Source organism: Anopheles merus, chromosome 2R (genome assembly GCF_017562075.2).
Source record: "Anopheles merus strain MAF chromosome 2R, AmerM5.1, whole genome shotgun sequence".
Taxonomy (NCBI): Eukaryota; Metazoa; Arthropoda; class Insecta; order Diptera; family Culicidae; genus Anopheles; species Anopheles merus.
The window spans coordinates 20124531-20141282 of NC_054082.1; the positions used below are offsets into that span (position 1 = coordinate 20124531).

The following is a 16752-nucleotide window of genomic DNA, read 5'->3' on the forward strand; positions in this document are numbered from 1 at the left end:
CGTACGTTTTCGTTCTACCTTTCCCTTTTGCTAGACGCGGTGGCTACGCTCGCACGGGAAGCACACCGACAGGCCAGCCAGCGTGACATCGCGACCGGACGCGGCGACACCAGCGGAAATGACTATCAGCAGCAGCACGGCCGCTCGATCGATGGCATCGATCGTCACGAAACGGGACCAGCAGCAGCAGCAGCACAACAACAGGCACGATCGGCTACCAGAACGGTCGAGAACGCAGCATCCAGTAATGATGGTGACCAGCTTTCTGGGCCAGACAACAGTCCGGCCGGCCGGCAGCTTGTTGCTGCTGGCAATACTTCTCGTGACCTCTTGTGCCGTTCTACCCGGCGTCGAGGGCAAGCAGCAACTGTGCGAGGTGGAAACGGGCCAGTCCAGCATTATACTGGACATTGAGGAAAGCCGGGGAAGCTGTAAGTGTATTTAGCGGGCTGTGCGTGTTATTTAAAGACAGAAAAGGGAAAGAGATGGAAAACGACAAACACCTCCCAAATGCCCATTCGTTTAAGCATAAATAGACATATTTGCGTTTTTCTACGCGTGCGCTTACTTGTATCCTCGGGCGCACGAAGGATCTTGCGGTAATACGCCTCACTCAAGCACTCTTGCGCACGACGGTACGGTAACTTTAGTACGCAATTGTCCCCTTCAGGCAAAGCCCGCTAAAAGCTACAGGTGATACAGCGGGATCGGGCATCCAGATAGAGTGTCCCTTTGGTCGGCCAAAGTCACATTTGCCGCTACTCGAAATGGTTTTCTTTTTTTTTTGCGTAAAATAGACCTTTTTTCCTTTGCTCTGACACCCTTTTTTGCCCGACCAGAAGCGGCACACCATGCGTTGGCAAAAAAAGTAACAACAACAGGCACAATCAATTAAAATTTGCCCTGTAGGTGGGTAGAGTAATGGTACACTTGTTTGTTGCTCGTGGACGTACCACTTCGTGACCGTTCCGGCTGCACTGTTGGGCAGCTTATTGGCCCCCGCAGGCACTAATCAGAATTAGAGCTTCCTGCGGGTGTGTTCGTGTGTGCTTGTAAGCTGCGGCATGCGCGGAGATTCCAACTGTATGCTTGGGTTGGGCCCATAAAGTAATCGGGAACGGTAATTCCTGCTATTTGGAGCATCATGATCTAGTACCTCTCGATCCTCACGTTCTCTAAGAATGCCAGTAATATACAGTTGCGTTTGGTTCTTTTACAGACTTAATAAAGCAGTAAAATAGAATATTACACTATTGGAATGGGGCTGAGGTAATGATGGAACCAACTCCAGCAGGTCTGTAATACTTCGGAATAGCATTTTGTAATGACACAGGATATAATATCAAAGTAACGTTAAATACCGTTTGCGAGTTTTGAAGAATTCTAGGCTGCACTTTATACTTCAAACACTTTTGAAGATAACTAACGAATAGGGCCTATTATTTGAATATAAGGCGTGGACATTGGAGTAGGCAAAGTATGAAACACCCCTGATGCCCTACATTAAATCACATCGAACAGATCAGAGATGCCGTCCCACTGCAGAACTCCTTTTCATAGGACACTTTTTTCCCCCTCCAGCAGCTCATCTGATGATCTTTACTAACCCGACTACCTCTCGTTTCGTTTTACCAGCCGTGGCGCAACATACGAACCCACCGGAGCTACCGATCTCGGGCGACCCGACCGATGACATCACCCTGGAGCTGGTCTTCCCAAAGGGCAAACCGACCTTCCTGCTCGACGGCAAATCTTTGCGCCTGATCCATCCACTAGATCGCGACGAGGAAAATCTCAGCCACATCGTATTCCAGGTAGGCGGCGTTCGGTTTGCTCAATGCCAACAGCAGAGCCAACAGTTCCACTAAATCGTCCCTTTCGTTTTCGCTTTTGCACTCTCTCCCTCTCGTGCTCTCGTTCCGAATCTAGATAACCTGCATGGTGCGGTCGACGCGTCGCAAGCGCAACATTCCAATAATCGTCCGAGTGTCGGATGTCAACGATAATCCGCCGATGTTTATCAACACACCCTACGAAACGACCGTCCCGGAGGTAGGTGTAGTGCGCTAAGATGTAGTTCTCACTCCAGGATCTCATTCACTGGACATCGCAATTGGGTCGTTTTGGGGGTTCGTCGTCGCGGTATAGTGCCCACAATTGAACGAACCTATAGGCAACATGCCATATCCCCTCAGATTGATCCTTCGAGTGCGAATGCTCGCTTTCTCTGTTTCTCTGTGCCCGTTGCATTTGACTCTACTGCATTATTTATGGTGCAGCCAGCGCGTACGTGGCCTTCTTTGGACGTGGTGCGACCTCGGTTCTCCGGCGGTCGATTGGGCGCACACTAGGCGCACTAGCGGCACTAACGCTGTCGCACCGCATCGACTGTAATTGTGCAATGTGTGCGCAGAATTCCGTCGATTCCAAGATTCCAAACACCCTTAGACCGTAGAACTTCAGCCCGCATTCATCCCGTAATTCGTTACGCATAATAATTGCACATGCCATTGTGCTCCCGGTACGCTTTGCCCACACGCGACCGCTACCTGGCTTTGCCATTATGAGCATATAGTGCGCGTACTGATGATATCATGCCTGAGAGGGTCTCTTTTTTTCTAATTCGTTCCCTCACCTAGACCGACATACACGGTAGGTGAGGTTCTTGCCGTCGTGTCATTATCCCGGCAACAGTGCACACATGCTTGAATTGGATATTCACAATGCACCAATCGTGTAAAGCGGGGCGCAAGCGTACTTGTCACTAGATCTCTCTCCCACCTTCACGGAGCCTGGGAATAAAGCAAAAAGATTAAAACCATTCACCCATTCTGGTAAGGCTAAGTAGATTTATGAAAGCATCGAACTCTGGCGGGTTGCATTCCAGGGATGCACAAGAGTAGAGCCGACCCTTCTACGAGCGTCGCACTATCGTCCATCGGCGTATAACCTACTTCTGCAATTGCATAATAATCCTAGCCGAGCAATCAGCACCGGTAATGGTACGTGGGTGTTAGATCATCCCACAACCCTATCATCATTATCATCGCTCGTCAGCGTGTGGCACTGTGTTGCTCCTCTACCATTTTATTACCTTGCTTTCCAATGTCTCTGCTACTGCTGCTGAACAATCGTGAAACCGTGGTTCTTATTTCCTACGTCATTCAGCTTTTTTTTTTATTTCCACCAGGACGATATCTTGAACAGTTTCCTGAGGTTCGTTTTTCCCGAGGTTTGCGTGTGCGCTAGCTGCATGCCGTCCATTACCTCCTCCACATCCGAATCGGAAGGTGGTATTTTATCGATCTTATCGATACTTAATGCTTTGTTTGTGCAGCAGAAATGGAGCTGAAACAGTTCGTGACTTATTTATTACCTCGCCCGCTCAGCTGCCTTCTCCGGCGTTCCGTACCTCAAAGAAGGGACCGAGCGATGAATCTGACGATTCTGGTACAACCATCCCGGTCGTTGGTGAAATGATGTGCGGTAGAAACATAACTAGGCGAAGCTTCTCCTAACTGCAGGTCGGTAGCTAGCATCGATCGGTTGCTTCAAAGGTTTGTAATTAAAGCGCGTGACGTTTACTTTCCCTATGGCTTGGTGGGTAGCCAGATAAACCTTCTCCTCCTCCGCGATCGATCGCCGTCGGACGCGATAAATACTGTGATTAGGTTTTTGTTTTAATTAATTCCTCTCGCAATGATGCGTTCGAGTTGGCGGTAGTCTTCTTCCTGTTTCCCGTGCCGAGTTTGCATTGTGGGCGTACCAGCTAACAACTTTGTTGTCTTGCACACTTTCTCCGACCCCTATTCTGGTCCACTTTGCACACAAATCACAGCAATAGCTAAATCCGGCTGCAACCGTTAAAAAGAACGAAAGCGCAACATTACAGCGCGGTGGACAGCACGAATAAGCTTTCTTTCGCCCGGCAACAATCTAAACATACAAACCCTCGGAACCAACAGAAAAACCGGTCCAAACCGACCGGTCATCTCGGCACTCACACCTCGCCGAACACTGCGCGAAAAAAAATGAACCCTCCGAAAAGCTTTTAGCGAAACTATTAGCACCATGTGCGCGATCGCACACGCGTGTCCCCGAAGCGTGTTGCGACTTTTCTCTCGCCCCTCGCTTTAAGGTTTGTTATTTCTTGTCGCCGTCTACTTTTGCGACCTCCTTTCAGCAATAGCAGTAAACTGCAACTAAGCGCTTGTGAGAGTCATCGATTCACATATCTTCGAGACGAGACGCAAGAGACGCACTGTAATCCCACGCGTTAAAATACTCAAACCGAAGACTGTGCCACGCGGGATTAATTGACATCCTCTGCCCGGAAGAAAGCAATCCAATAACGTCTCGTCCATCCACGAGCGTCTAGTCGGTTAAGTTTATCTACTACGCAAAGGATAACATTTATCACCCACCCAAAGGGGTGAGGTTGTTGTACAGTCGTCGAGTAGACGATAAATTTATGTGACTTAGATCACAACCCCACCCCGTCCGAAGAGATTGCGATCGTACGATTCGCACGCGAACCTGCCGGAACGACCAGCGTCATAAAAGGCACGAAGGTTTGTTTCTATTTTTATTAGTTGGCTTTGAAAGTGCACAAAAATGCAGCCACATATACAGACCCCGCATACGAGCCATCTAACGGAAGAAAGTGAGATCCAGGAACTGGCAGCACTTCTCACGCGCATCGGGTCAACTCAATTTGACCTCACCTTTCATTCCACCTCGCAGCGTAATATTTTATTTTCAACAACTCGTTCAACACGTATGCGTGTGCCCCCTTCGGCAACGGTTTAATTCGAAAATCTCAAATCCTCTACTGAACAGAGCACTGTGTGTATGTGTGTTGCCGGATAATTAGAAAGCATTCACCAGAAAGCATCCGAAGGAATGATATTAAGGTTGAACATGCCCTCGGGGAGAACTCATCGCACTCTTGGGGTTCGTCGTGTCACTCGTGTGTTGTGAGAACGCATGAATCACGTCATTTCGGTACGATCCCTTCCTCAAAAACCAGTGTTGGTGTTGACGGCGGAAATGCGCGACATTTTAATAAACTCTTTGATCCTCGCGGCCTCTCACTTGTTCCCTGATCGATGATTATTGTGTGATCGTTCCGCACAACGTTCAAATGGAACGCGCGTACACCGTGTACACATATTCACCGACAAGCTATTTATAATTATGCAATTATAGTGCCTTATTACTTGATTGTTTTGATTATCGTACCAGTTTTATCGAGCAGTCGTCGAAAACTGTTGCTGACTACGGAAAGCTGATATGTGATTGGAATTGAAATGAGCAAGAGCTTGACGTTGGGGTGATTCCGTGTGTTGGGATTTGCTTTCCAATAGACTCCGCCAACGTACGTCAAACCATACCCTGCAGACGTATTTGTTGTGACGAAGCGCAGCGCTCGCAGCGCTACGAAAAGTCCCTTTCCGCATCAAACGGATCAGATTGCAGGAAACGGCAAGTGACACGGCACCGCGCTACAACCAACCCCTATCCCATAGTTCATGTATCGAACATTACGGGGGATACTGACCTCGCCTGATTTATGGACGGTTAATTAATTGCAGCACAACTGTCAACTGTGGGGGGGTTTTGTCGATTAAAATTCAAAGCAATATTATATACGAATCTTGACCCGGGTCGAAACGCAGCGTGCAGCAGCGCAGAATACCCCTTCGGGTGACTTGGGCGACGGCACAAGCGACGAACCTGTTCTGACGCGCGCATACTCCACCCCAGTGGGCTGTGCGATCGGTGATTGTGGAATGATATAATTAACGTGAAATAAGCAATACGCGAATCGCGCGCGTCCCAGGAAAAGCTCACCGCGTGGAATGAGGAAACGCCGTCGCATGGGCGAAAGCAGCAGGGAGATCGTGTGCCCGAGTGTGCATCCGTGCCGCTTACCCAACTGCCCCGGAAGGGACGGTGGGCAAGCGAATTGGCGCAAGCAAACAAGCAAAAACCATCCGCAAGAATTAGCTTCTAATGAGGGAGAAATTTTCCTGTGAATTTCATTAGGGCGAAGGATGGTTTTTGCTTCCCCATGCTCGGGGCTAGTTTTTTTGTGTTTCTCCTCTTCGCTGCAGACGTATGTGCCAGAGCCCACTGCTTGTTTGACGTCGTCGTCAAAGCTAGAACTGGATTAATCGATAACCATATTTGTGCAAATGTGATGGCCTACATGTCTCGTTTTACTCGTGCCCGTGCCCGGACAACGTAACAAGATCGTCTTTTCCAGGCCGGCCTATCTTGCAAGCATTCCACCGCCGATCGAGGGAATGCGATAAAATGGGAGGATCGCGGTCGCGCGCTGCTCGCCCCATGCACTAATGCTGCCGCGTTTGGTATCAGGCACCACAGCATCGGTGTTTGTGCAACAGGCTAACCGGTAGGGCATGAGAGTGTTTTTTTTTTATAAACTGCATATTTACAGCGCCAGTGCTGGTATAACATGGGCCAAAATGGTTACAACCGTTGCTTAAGGCAGCCCGGCTGTGTGCCCTTCTGGGAGTGCAGGAAACCATTAGCCAAAATTAGCATGAGTGTGATCGTTCCGTTCCACCCGGGAAACATGGTCAAATTTTTCTAACTTTAAACGGGTGTTTATTATTATTCACCCTTCGGGCCGGGAGTTTTTCGGGGCTAAACACATCTCACCACGCCAGCGGCAAAGCATTCTCCCCATTTCCGAAACGATGTGCAAAACAATGTGGCCAAACCCTTGGCTTTTGTGCGTGTGTGTGTTGCTTTACTGTGTGTAACATCTCGCGTTATACCACCCGAATCGTAGCGATCAGGGACCACCGCAACGACCGTCCGATTCCCGTGGGCGAGGATCAACCCTGATTAGGTTTCTTATTTTTGTGTTGCCTCGTTTTCCCGATACTTTCCCCGATTCCCAAACCGCCCCATTTGCTGGTGATTGAAAGTTTGTCGATTTTTACATGCATCCCCCCCCCTCCCCTCCCAGCCTACCGAGCTCAGGAGGATCGATTGTGATCCACCCCTTGGCGAATGGAATGTTCGTTTATCGTAACGTCATTAAACGACGGTGTGTTTATTTTATCAGTTTTTCGCTGTCGCTCGGGCCAAGAGCTAATAGCCATACGGGGAGGGTGTTTTGTTTTTTCTTCCCTATTTTCGTTCCCCCTCCCTTGGTCGATTGCATGTCTTGTTTCGCGTCCACTTAAGGGCCACGCGTTTATGCGAACACGCACCCCATCGGAACAACCAGGCATCGGCAAATTGTCCGCACAAAAGATGACGCTGAAAATAATAACGCTAAAATGTGGCAAAAGATTATTACGCCGAGCGGCACCGACCCCGAATGACGGTTGGTTGTGACGACGCGAAGTTGCGCGCATCAGACGATCATGATGACGATGATGATGATGATAATCATGTTCATAAAATTTGATGAGAATACTCGTTAATTATATTGTTCGAAATCGAAAATCACTGTTTCTGTGTCCATCGTTTGCGATGCGATAGTTTGTCCAACTTGGCAAGCAACCCAACGGGGGAAAAAGTAATCCCCGCCCTGCGGTCGTCGGGGTCGGGGAGAGCAGGTGCTTTAAATAAATCACTTCCATCACCAAACCCTGTGAGCGATCAAGTTAATTGTAGCTCGTATCAGGTTGGGATGAAAATTAAAAACGGCCTCCTAACGATGTGTGATATTAATTTCCTATTTGCATTTGCAGTCGTTGCGATCAAGGTCCTGCCGGTGGGTTATTTACAATAAACGGGAGTGGAAAAATGCAATCTCACTCACAATTCCCTACGATCGATCGATATTGTCGGACGGCATCATTTGTCATGCCATCGTGGCTCAGGGTCAAGCGTCTCTTGCTGTCTTGTGTCGTGTACAGCACGGAACGAAATGACTCCCGCACGTCTAGAATTGTAACAATTGCATTTCAAATATGTGTGTTCCTCCGTCCGGTTTCTTCCGCCCCCGGTTGGGGATTGGAATGCAGTATTGACAGTCGTCACTTTACACCCATTCAGAAATCGAGCGCTCGATGCGATCGCGCAACCTCCTCGAGAACAGAGAAACCTGTCAAAATCATAAACGGTTTCGTGACACATCGAAACACCCCTTCGACGCCTCGCTCGCCAGGTTTGGGGCTCTGAACATGTGCTTTTGTATTAAAGCGACCGTAACAACAACAAAAAGCGGCCAACTCCAACGCAACCACAATTCCGTTCACAACAACGATCACAAGCGCAGTGCGCGAGAAGCTGGTTGGCGTGCAGTTTAATTTAAAATGTTTTTTTTTGTCTTGCTGCCCTGTCCAAGCTGCCACGCACGTTTTGTACAAACAAATTAGTGACGACTACTTAACGTCTCGATTGCTACCCCGTTTCTTGCCGGCCACGGAGGGAGGGGTTTGTTTTGGGCAAAAATGGGGGTTCCCACTATTATTATTGCTTTGCTTGAGAGTGGAAGCCCACCCAAAAAGCTCCAAATCACCACCGGCCAACCAAATCCACTTCAACCCGATATGGACGCGAAGTGCACTGCGCGCGCACAGCAAAGACACCGTTCGTGCGGCGTTCCCGCATGTGTACCGCACTCCGATGATCGTTTACCAATCGATCAGCAATCCGGCACGGCTCGATTGACAGTTTAACCTTCAAGCGCGTTCCTTCAAGCGCGTTCCTTCAAGCGCGTTCCTTCAAGCGGCGAGCGTACGGCGCAAAATTCGGCGCGGAAGATTTTGTCATCGACCGTCTACCATGCATGCGCGCTCGCCGGGATGATGCTTTTCCGTGCTGGTGATTTTCTCACGACTTTGCCATTAAACGGTCGGTGATGCCCGTTGGGAATTCGTTGTGCCGCGGTGTATCTAACCCATCATGCACCACGCACCGCCATCACCTTCCCGTCCCGAACCAATATTATTAATTCAAATTATCTGCTCCTAATTGATCGTGCCCGTGCACCGCGATGATGCTCTCTTATGCAAGCCCGCTATCGAAAATGGCAAAACGGGAGTTTTTACCACACCGTTGACAAACCGCAAGCGCAAGAAGCGAACGCAATCCCATCGCCGCCGCCATTGGTGTTTGCGCACTTCTTTCAAGGTCTTGAAAGGTTCCGTCCAAATCAACAAAAAAAAACAACTCACCGACTGGAAACCATGGAAACGTGGCTGCCTGGTGACTGTCCCTCACTGTGTGTGTGTGTGTAAATTAACGTGCATATTGAGCAGTTCTCATCGGGTCTCGGGCGCAAAACCGCAATTATGAGCCGTAATCATTTTTTGCCATCTTAATTCGTACTCGCCACCAATGAAGAAATCGACAGTGATGTGTGTCGAGAGGGGCTCTTTTCCCCCGTCCCTCGCATACTCTTCTGCAACTCAAAATTGGGACGGTTTTATGCGCATGCAAGAGAAGCGCGCACGGGGAGGAAACGCCAGCAACCAAACAGGACAGAGGAAACCCGAACGCTAAGCGTGATCGTCTATAAAACGAATGCACCGAAGCTCGATTTTTTTTTTTGGAAAGTGCCTTCACATCCCTCAAGCGTCTCATTTAATGAGATTCTTGATCTGCCGTGATATTACACGTCGCGCGGCACCACTTTTAGTGCGCTGTAAAGAAACACACACATTTGAATATCGGGACCGGTCGGGCGTGAAATGGGCTTCCGAGAAAGAGAAACGAGAATGTGCGAATCAAATTTCCCAACTTCATCTGTTCGATTCCTGCAATTTCTTGAACACTGTGGTCGGAGCAGGGGGGACCAAAACGGAGCGTTCGGCAGCCTTTCGGTGCATGAACTGAGGCAAGCAATTTGTGCCATTTGCCACAGGAACAAATATTATGCAAAAAGATGCTTATTTAAACCTGTCTATTATTGTTATTTCCGTTCTCCGTTCTTTTTCTGCTTGAGGTTTTGCCAAAACAATTCGACTGCAAATTGACACGCACAAGCACTAATGGAATGAATTTGTCTGAACACATGTTCTTTTCTTTCCTATCTTATATTCTGTTTCACATTCGCCTTAATCTTGTTTTGCAAATGTTTACAAAACAAACGATGAAGGACCGATGCATTTGTATTGCTTCGGCAAAAGTGTCAAATACAAGGTTTGAGCTGCAAGTTGGAATGGTTCGCGATGAAACCGTAGTAGACCTTGGCCGGTCTATTAGAAGGTTTCTTACCAGCATCGAATTTACTGCTCCATAAAAGCAAACGACAAAGGTATAGCCTTCCAGCAATATTCATAACACCGACGATAGAATGATTGTTCCGCCAGAGCCGACAAAGAGCTTAATTCTACTCAATTATGCTAATTAACTTCTTGAATTCTACTCTTCAAGTCACTTTTATCGCTAAACCAGCGACGACAGTTTGGAACCAGTCGGTCACACTCTTAACGCGTCGGTTCCCTTTTCAAAGTACACTTGTGACCGAGGTGAATTATCTATGCACCAAAAATAAAATCACGATCTGCACTCCATTTTATTCACCCACCGCATTTATTCATCCTAATCGGCTTGCATTTGTTCCGTGTGGAGCTGGCGGCAATAGCATAGGCGAGGTAACACACCTTAAATGCTATCAACGGTACCGCGGAGTGACAATTTTAAGCCACTTCGCCACCATAATGAAGCCATAAAACGACCTCCACACGTGGCGACGGGGAAATAAACTACGAAAGACTTGCGCGCGGCCAGAACAGCGACGAACCTTCCGCAAGTGAACAAATTTGCACGCCGAAGCATATGACACTGGCGTGCCGGTACCAGTTTTTGCGTTTCTCTTCAACGCATTATACGCACGCCGTGACATTTAGCACACTTTTTTGCTGAACGAGATCGACGAGCAAATGGGGTCAGCTGAAGGATAGCTATCAAGGTATATGCGTGTGCAGTTGCACCTCGCCGTCGAGATACATTAAAATTAAAACAAAATCTCATCAAACTGCTGCGGGCAGTTACTCGCCGACGGGGGGAATAAAAAGAAAAAAGTGCACTTCGTGCATGAAAAAGGTTAATGAAATCCAATAAAGGGAATCTGCGGCAAAGGTGCAGGAGACCCCGCAGCAATTAACCTGATCAACGTGCCAAATCGGGGCACATGTTTCCCGACTGGCAAGTAGAACGTGAACGCGGCAGAAGCAGGAAAATAACGAAACGAGGCCACCAGGAGCAGTGCCCAAAATTGAGTCACATCGGTCAGCGTGGAGTTGGGGAAGAGTCGGGCGGCCTGGCACGTTTTGGGGTGAGACATTTAGCGATGGAAAAAGGGAAAAAAGACATAACAGCATCTACTCTACTCAAAAGCCATGTCCGAACATCCGATTTGTGCATGTCGCAAACAGGCTAACATCGAATCTGTCGGGTGAAAACACCCAGACAGAGAGAAAGAGAGAGAGGATAGCATTGAGTTCTAAATCACGATTCCTTTGCTCCCTTGGGTTTGGCTGCCTGGATGGGTTGCTGTTGGGGCGTTGTATCGTTGTTGCTAATACCGGTAGCATAGACAGTAGATACAAAAAGAATACAAAAACCGATGATTCGGACACTCCCAAAGATGGGCGCGTGTAGCAGTCTCGTTGCACCGTGTGGATGGACTTCTAAAAAAAAAATAACATCGGTCTCCGAACATACAGAAGTTGCAAAACCGCGGCTTTTCCCTCCTACAATCCCACAGATGCGACCGCGCTCCCAGAAATCACCGGTCACCTTTTGAGCACTGAGCTTCTTCCGCCCGACGGCCTCTCCAGAGCAAGGGCAAGTTATAATGAACAAAAACCACAGCTTCACCACGACCACCGTTACTACCACAAGCGTTTCTGGCTTGGACGTGAGCTCGCGATAAGCGAGGGAAATATCCAGGCAACAAGGGCAGCAGAGCACAGCATTTTTTACACGATTTTTTCCCCTTTTTTCTCGTATCCTGTCCGACATAATCCTCTCGCGTGGCTTAACACGACCATACGGGGTCGGTTTGCGGTGTTACCGGGTTTCTGCCATCGATCGCGAGTCATCGGTCCCGATCGCAAAGAAACTCCGATCCGCGCAAATCCGCGTGACCACGACCAGCGTCGCCTCTGCATGACCGGTTTTTGTTTGTGTTTGTTTCTGCACCGGGATCGATCGGGAAGCACGCTCGCGCGAAGATACGCGATGACTTCCACCCTTATTCTAAAGGTTCTGGGCCGCATACCGCAACGAATGTTGCCGCCACGCTGGTCCGAGAATGAGGGAAGAGGAAACGGCACCAGATCCCAGAACGGTGTCGACAACGGTACTCATACAGACACACACACACACACACACACGCGGAAGTTGCACTTCGAAGAACGTAACAATTTCATCGGGACGCAATTGTGATGTCGCGGCGTTCGTGCGATGCTTTCCGCGTAGTCGGGCCAAGAGGTGCGAAATGGAATTTGGAGGGTTGAGACGTTAGACAAGTGTCACCGTAAGTGGACAGGTCCCAGAAAAAAAGCGGGCGAAGGGACTCAGCTGGGCATATTTAAGCAAGGCGGAAGTTAAAAACACAACTCTGACAAGTCTCCGACAAAACAAGCGAATTACCCTTCTACCACACCTACCAAACACACAGATTGGCCCTGTTTTGGACAGCCAAACCATTCTCCCTTTTTCGGAACACATTAATCTTAAGTCAGCACAGCCAGTACGTCTCGTGCGCGGTCAAGATCGGGTAGGTGCGTTCAGGCCAAACCGTTACCGCTAGTTTCAAATCGCCGCGAGTTGCCAAAATCTGCACGCTCTAGCAATAATGATGACTAACCGGGCGAGCCACCACCACATGGCCTCGACGGCGGTCAGCAGTGCTGTAGCAATCGTCCTGCCGTCCCAAGGCGTCTATTAATCTAAGCCGCTGCATTTAACACGAACACACACAATACATTTGTTACTAGCCGTTCGTGAAAAGCTTAGCGTCGGCCGGCGACGAACCCGAAATGCTGACTGCGAACACAGACGGAACGACGATTAGCAATTACGCATGCAAAAGCGGTGTGTGTGTGTGTGTGTGTGTGTGTGTGTGTGTGTGTAGAGCTTGACATATGAGTTCCTTTGCGGTTTGCTCAACACAGACACGCTACCCCAAACCCCTTTAAAATTCCTCTAACTAACCGCGATTCAAAAGAAGGGGCAAGAGTTTGCCTATTTTTTGGAGAGGCCTGAGCACAACAAACCGCAGCTCGGAACAATGCAAATCGTGTGCCGCTGGTGGACGGGTTTAGCCGTGGTCGCCAATTTCGACCATGAAATGTCACAACAGATTAACGGTAGCGGTTTTGCACGGTCGTTGCAATCAGTGCAGAAGGGCGCGAGGGCAGCTTGAGAGCAGGTGGTTGTTAAACCGAACCGTTGCAACATTAGCTCTGACCCGGTTGTCGGTTTGGGCTTGTGTGTGAGACGTTGCAAAAAAAAACGCTTTAAAATCAATTACAAAGACGTTAAAAAAAATCCGCACAAGTTAATTCTGAACGGAGCGAGAGCGTTTGTGAGAACGCTAAGCAAACTCATCTACCATTTTTGTATGGCCCAACCTGCCAAGAGTCCGCACAAGCGCGCTAGATTGTATTTGAGCATAAATTACGGTGATTTATCTTGCACGTACCACAAGCACTGAACTTGAACTCAATTCTGTGCACGCGCAGAAACGGTATCCTGCTGTGAGCTGGCGGGGGCTTCCAAAATTGCGCCCCCGCCCTGTGAAGGAACATCAACATATCAGCACAGGGTGTATAGCAGGGCGGCTGTAGCTTCGATGTTAATCTTAACGAGCCACGGCGATGCCAACCGCGCAACCTATCAACATCAGTCTTCGATGGTAACTACTGCCGTACAAGTGAGCCCCGTATTTTACGACCATCTCTTAGTTACGACGGTATGGTAAATAAAAGTAAAAGTCAAAGTCATGTCAAACAAATTACGTGCCACCACGTGTCGTATCCATTGCCCGCTGCCAAAGCCGTCAGCGCCCCATTGGGGCGGGTGGTGATTAATCTTTGCCTACGGCCAGTGCTGCGGCCATGTGAAGGCAAACCAATGGGCAACGAAAGAATGAGGTCAGGAAAAATTCTCCCGCTCATTCGCCCAACTCCACCCAGTTGGCAGCCACTCGAGATGGTGCGGCCATTATCAACATTGTTGCAATTATAAGGAAACCTCTCTGGCAATGGAGGTGCCACGGTAAACACGAGAATTAAGATCATATTTCTCATTCCCCGACCGTGCACCCACCCACCGCCCTCCCACGCACAAGCACCATCGATCGATCGCAGATAAAATGTCGGATTAGCACACTCGGAAATGGCACCGGTTCAAAACGAAGGCGCTTTGATGACTTTCCGCGAGTGAAGTATGGAAGGAGGCTTAAGATTGGCCAGGCGCGCGCTGCTAACTTGCCCACTTAATCCGTGTAATTTTACACTTTGCACAAATAGCAGAAAGCAGCACGGTCACCTCCACCCTACTCGCCCCAGCGCACCGCAGGAGGTGATCTAAATGTTTTATGGGCGCAAAATTAGTATCTCATAACTGCGGCACAGGCCACACCACATAATGACCTGTTTGATAATGACTAATTTCCCACGTCGCTGCCGATAGAGTGCGCATTGATCTCGATCTCCCCTGCCCCAGTCTGATCTTGACAGCGACAAATGCTTCACCGCGAACGACCTTTTTTGGGAAGGGAGGGAGGAACTAATCCATTTAGCCATACGAAAAGGGTGAAAACTAACGGCACTGGGTCGCCTGTTTCCTTACTGCAATCGCAATAATCACAACCCTATTCGGTCGCCCGAAAGCCAAAGTTCTTTCAGCACCACACCGAACAATGGCCCCAGAATGGGGACCTTATTAGAAAGCGCTCTATAATTGATCCCCGGCCGGACGCGTGGGGCGCTCTTTTGTCACTCCGGTGCGCTGACAAATTGCATTGCATTCTTCTGCTGCCGGGTAAGGTGATCTCGAACTAGATCTGCCCCGTTCGATAAGCATAGAATCGGACCGAGTGGCCAGCGGTGGGGTGGCCTGGTCAATGTTGACCATAATTGGACACCCGGTTGCCGGTTTGCAGCGAGCGAGCCGCTCCAATCGCCGATGGTACCCACGATGGTTGAAGATATGCTCGCGGGGTTTTACATCGATCGAGCGCAGTGGCCGGGGTTGCGTTGCGCCAAGCAATCGCCTCTACCGTCGCTGTTTGTTGAAGAATTTTAATCAAGCATCAGGTGCTGCATCGGGTGCCCTCTTTCTCGCTCTTGCTTTTGTCGCCCGATCAGCCGACAAGTTGGGCGCGAACATTTGATTGATCGAATCGGGAGTCGACCGACGGGCAAAGAATTCGCGTCTCATTAGCGTACCTTGGCGTTTGAAGCACACACACACACATACATACCGACACTCAGCACAAAATACAACCGAGCATCGCTGCTGGAAGGTATGCTACTCATCGGAGTGAACTTATCCAGTAAATCTTGCGATCAACCCAAACCTGACAACACCTGATGACGCTGGCAGACGTGCTTGCATACACTTGCCGATCACGTTGCCATCTTTCCCATCCCCTGGCGGTTTGCCGGCTTGTGGCTAATGTTAATATAGGTCACAAAGGGAGGACCGTCCCGGCAGGGAGGTTCCCCTCCGTTAGCTCGGTTTGCCCATTTCACCCACGAGCGAAAACAGAAATAAAATCAAAATAAACCTGGTGAAGAGAATCGATCCACCCAGGTGAAGTTGAGCGATCATAAATAATTCATTTCTCACCCAACCACTGCCCCGAGCCCTGTTTCCTTTCCCACCGTCCATCAACAGAACGCCCACATCCACGAAACTGTTTCGCCAAAACGTTCGCGAAACCGTTCGGGCACGATTCGGGGTGCGCGACCGTTGGAATTAAAACAGGACACAGGTTTCGGTCGGGGTTTCGCTTCTAACCGCTGGCGGCAGAGATACACCTTGCATTCTACTACCTTTCCCCCTCTCGCATGACCGTACCATTGTTGTTGTTGATGTTCATGGTTGCTTCCCTTACAACGAACCCCGTTTTGTGACCGTGTGCCCGAGAAGGGAAAAAAAACGAAAAGCAGCCACGATCGGAGCGTGCAGTCCTGATGAGGGAGCCACTCCTTTACCCTACGGATTGCGGATTGCTTCCAGCGTTCGCTTCGCCCGCTCATCGACACCAAAGCTGCTGCCCCGGCAGGACTGGCAGGTGACTTATGGAAAACTCGACTCCAGGCTGACTTGATCGGCGGGAGGGGGAGATCGTGTAAAACACCGAACAAGAACGACGTTGTCGTTGTCGTCACAGCCGGGAAGATAAATCTTCCACCACTCGTCGATGAAAAAAAAGGGGTTCGTCGCCACCCGGCCGCCGTTGCTTTACTCGTGCTTTCTAATGGCTGCAAGGTGTCCCTCCTTGTTTTTTTGTTTTGTTTTGCAAAGTGCATGCCGGCACGAAGCCGATCGGTTCCGCTTGAAGCCGTATTCGTGTCGTATTCTGTCGGTCGGGTGATGAAGCAACCGCTGCAAAACGAACCACAGACGCTCCAATGCGTTCCTCTCTCCTGGTGCCTTGTGTCTTTTAGGCAAATGCCCCTTACGGGTAGCAAGTGAACTTACCGCGCTCGAAGTGCCTTCCTGAGCCATGCAATCGTACCTTCAAGCCGGCTACGCTTTCATTAGGAAGGCTTGCCAATCGACTTTGGTCCGGAATCC

General features: G+C 49.4%; 1 protein-coding gene across 3 annotated transcripts in view; it reads left to right on the forward strand.

The window, feature by feature from the left end:
• LOC121603435 (cadherin-99C) overlaps positions 1-16752 on the forward strand; it is a 148082-nt gene that overhangs the window by 86002 nt on the left and 45328 nt on the right. For all 3 annotated transcript variants that reach the window (XM_041932112.1, XM_041932113.1, XM_041932114.1), the window contains exons 3-5: positions 35-431; positions 1636-1814; positions 1930-2052. In XM_041932112.1, the coding sequence (XP_041788046.1) occupies positions 35-431; positions 1636-1814; positions 1930-2052 (699 nt within the window). The remainder of the gene's footprint in view (positions 1-34; positions 432-1635; positions 1815-1929; positions 2053-16752) is intronic.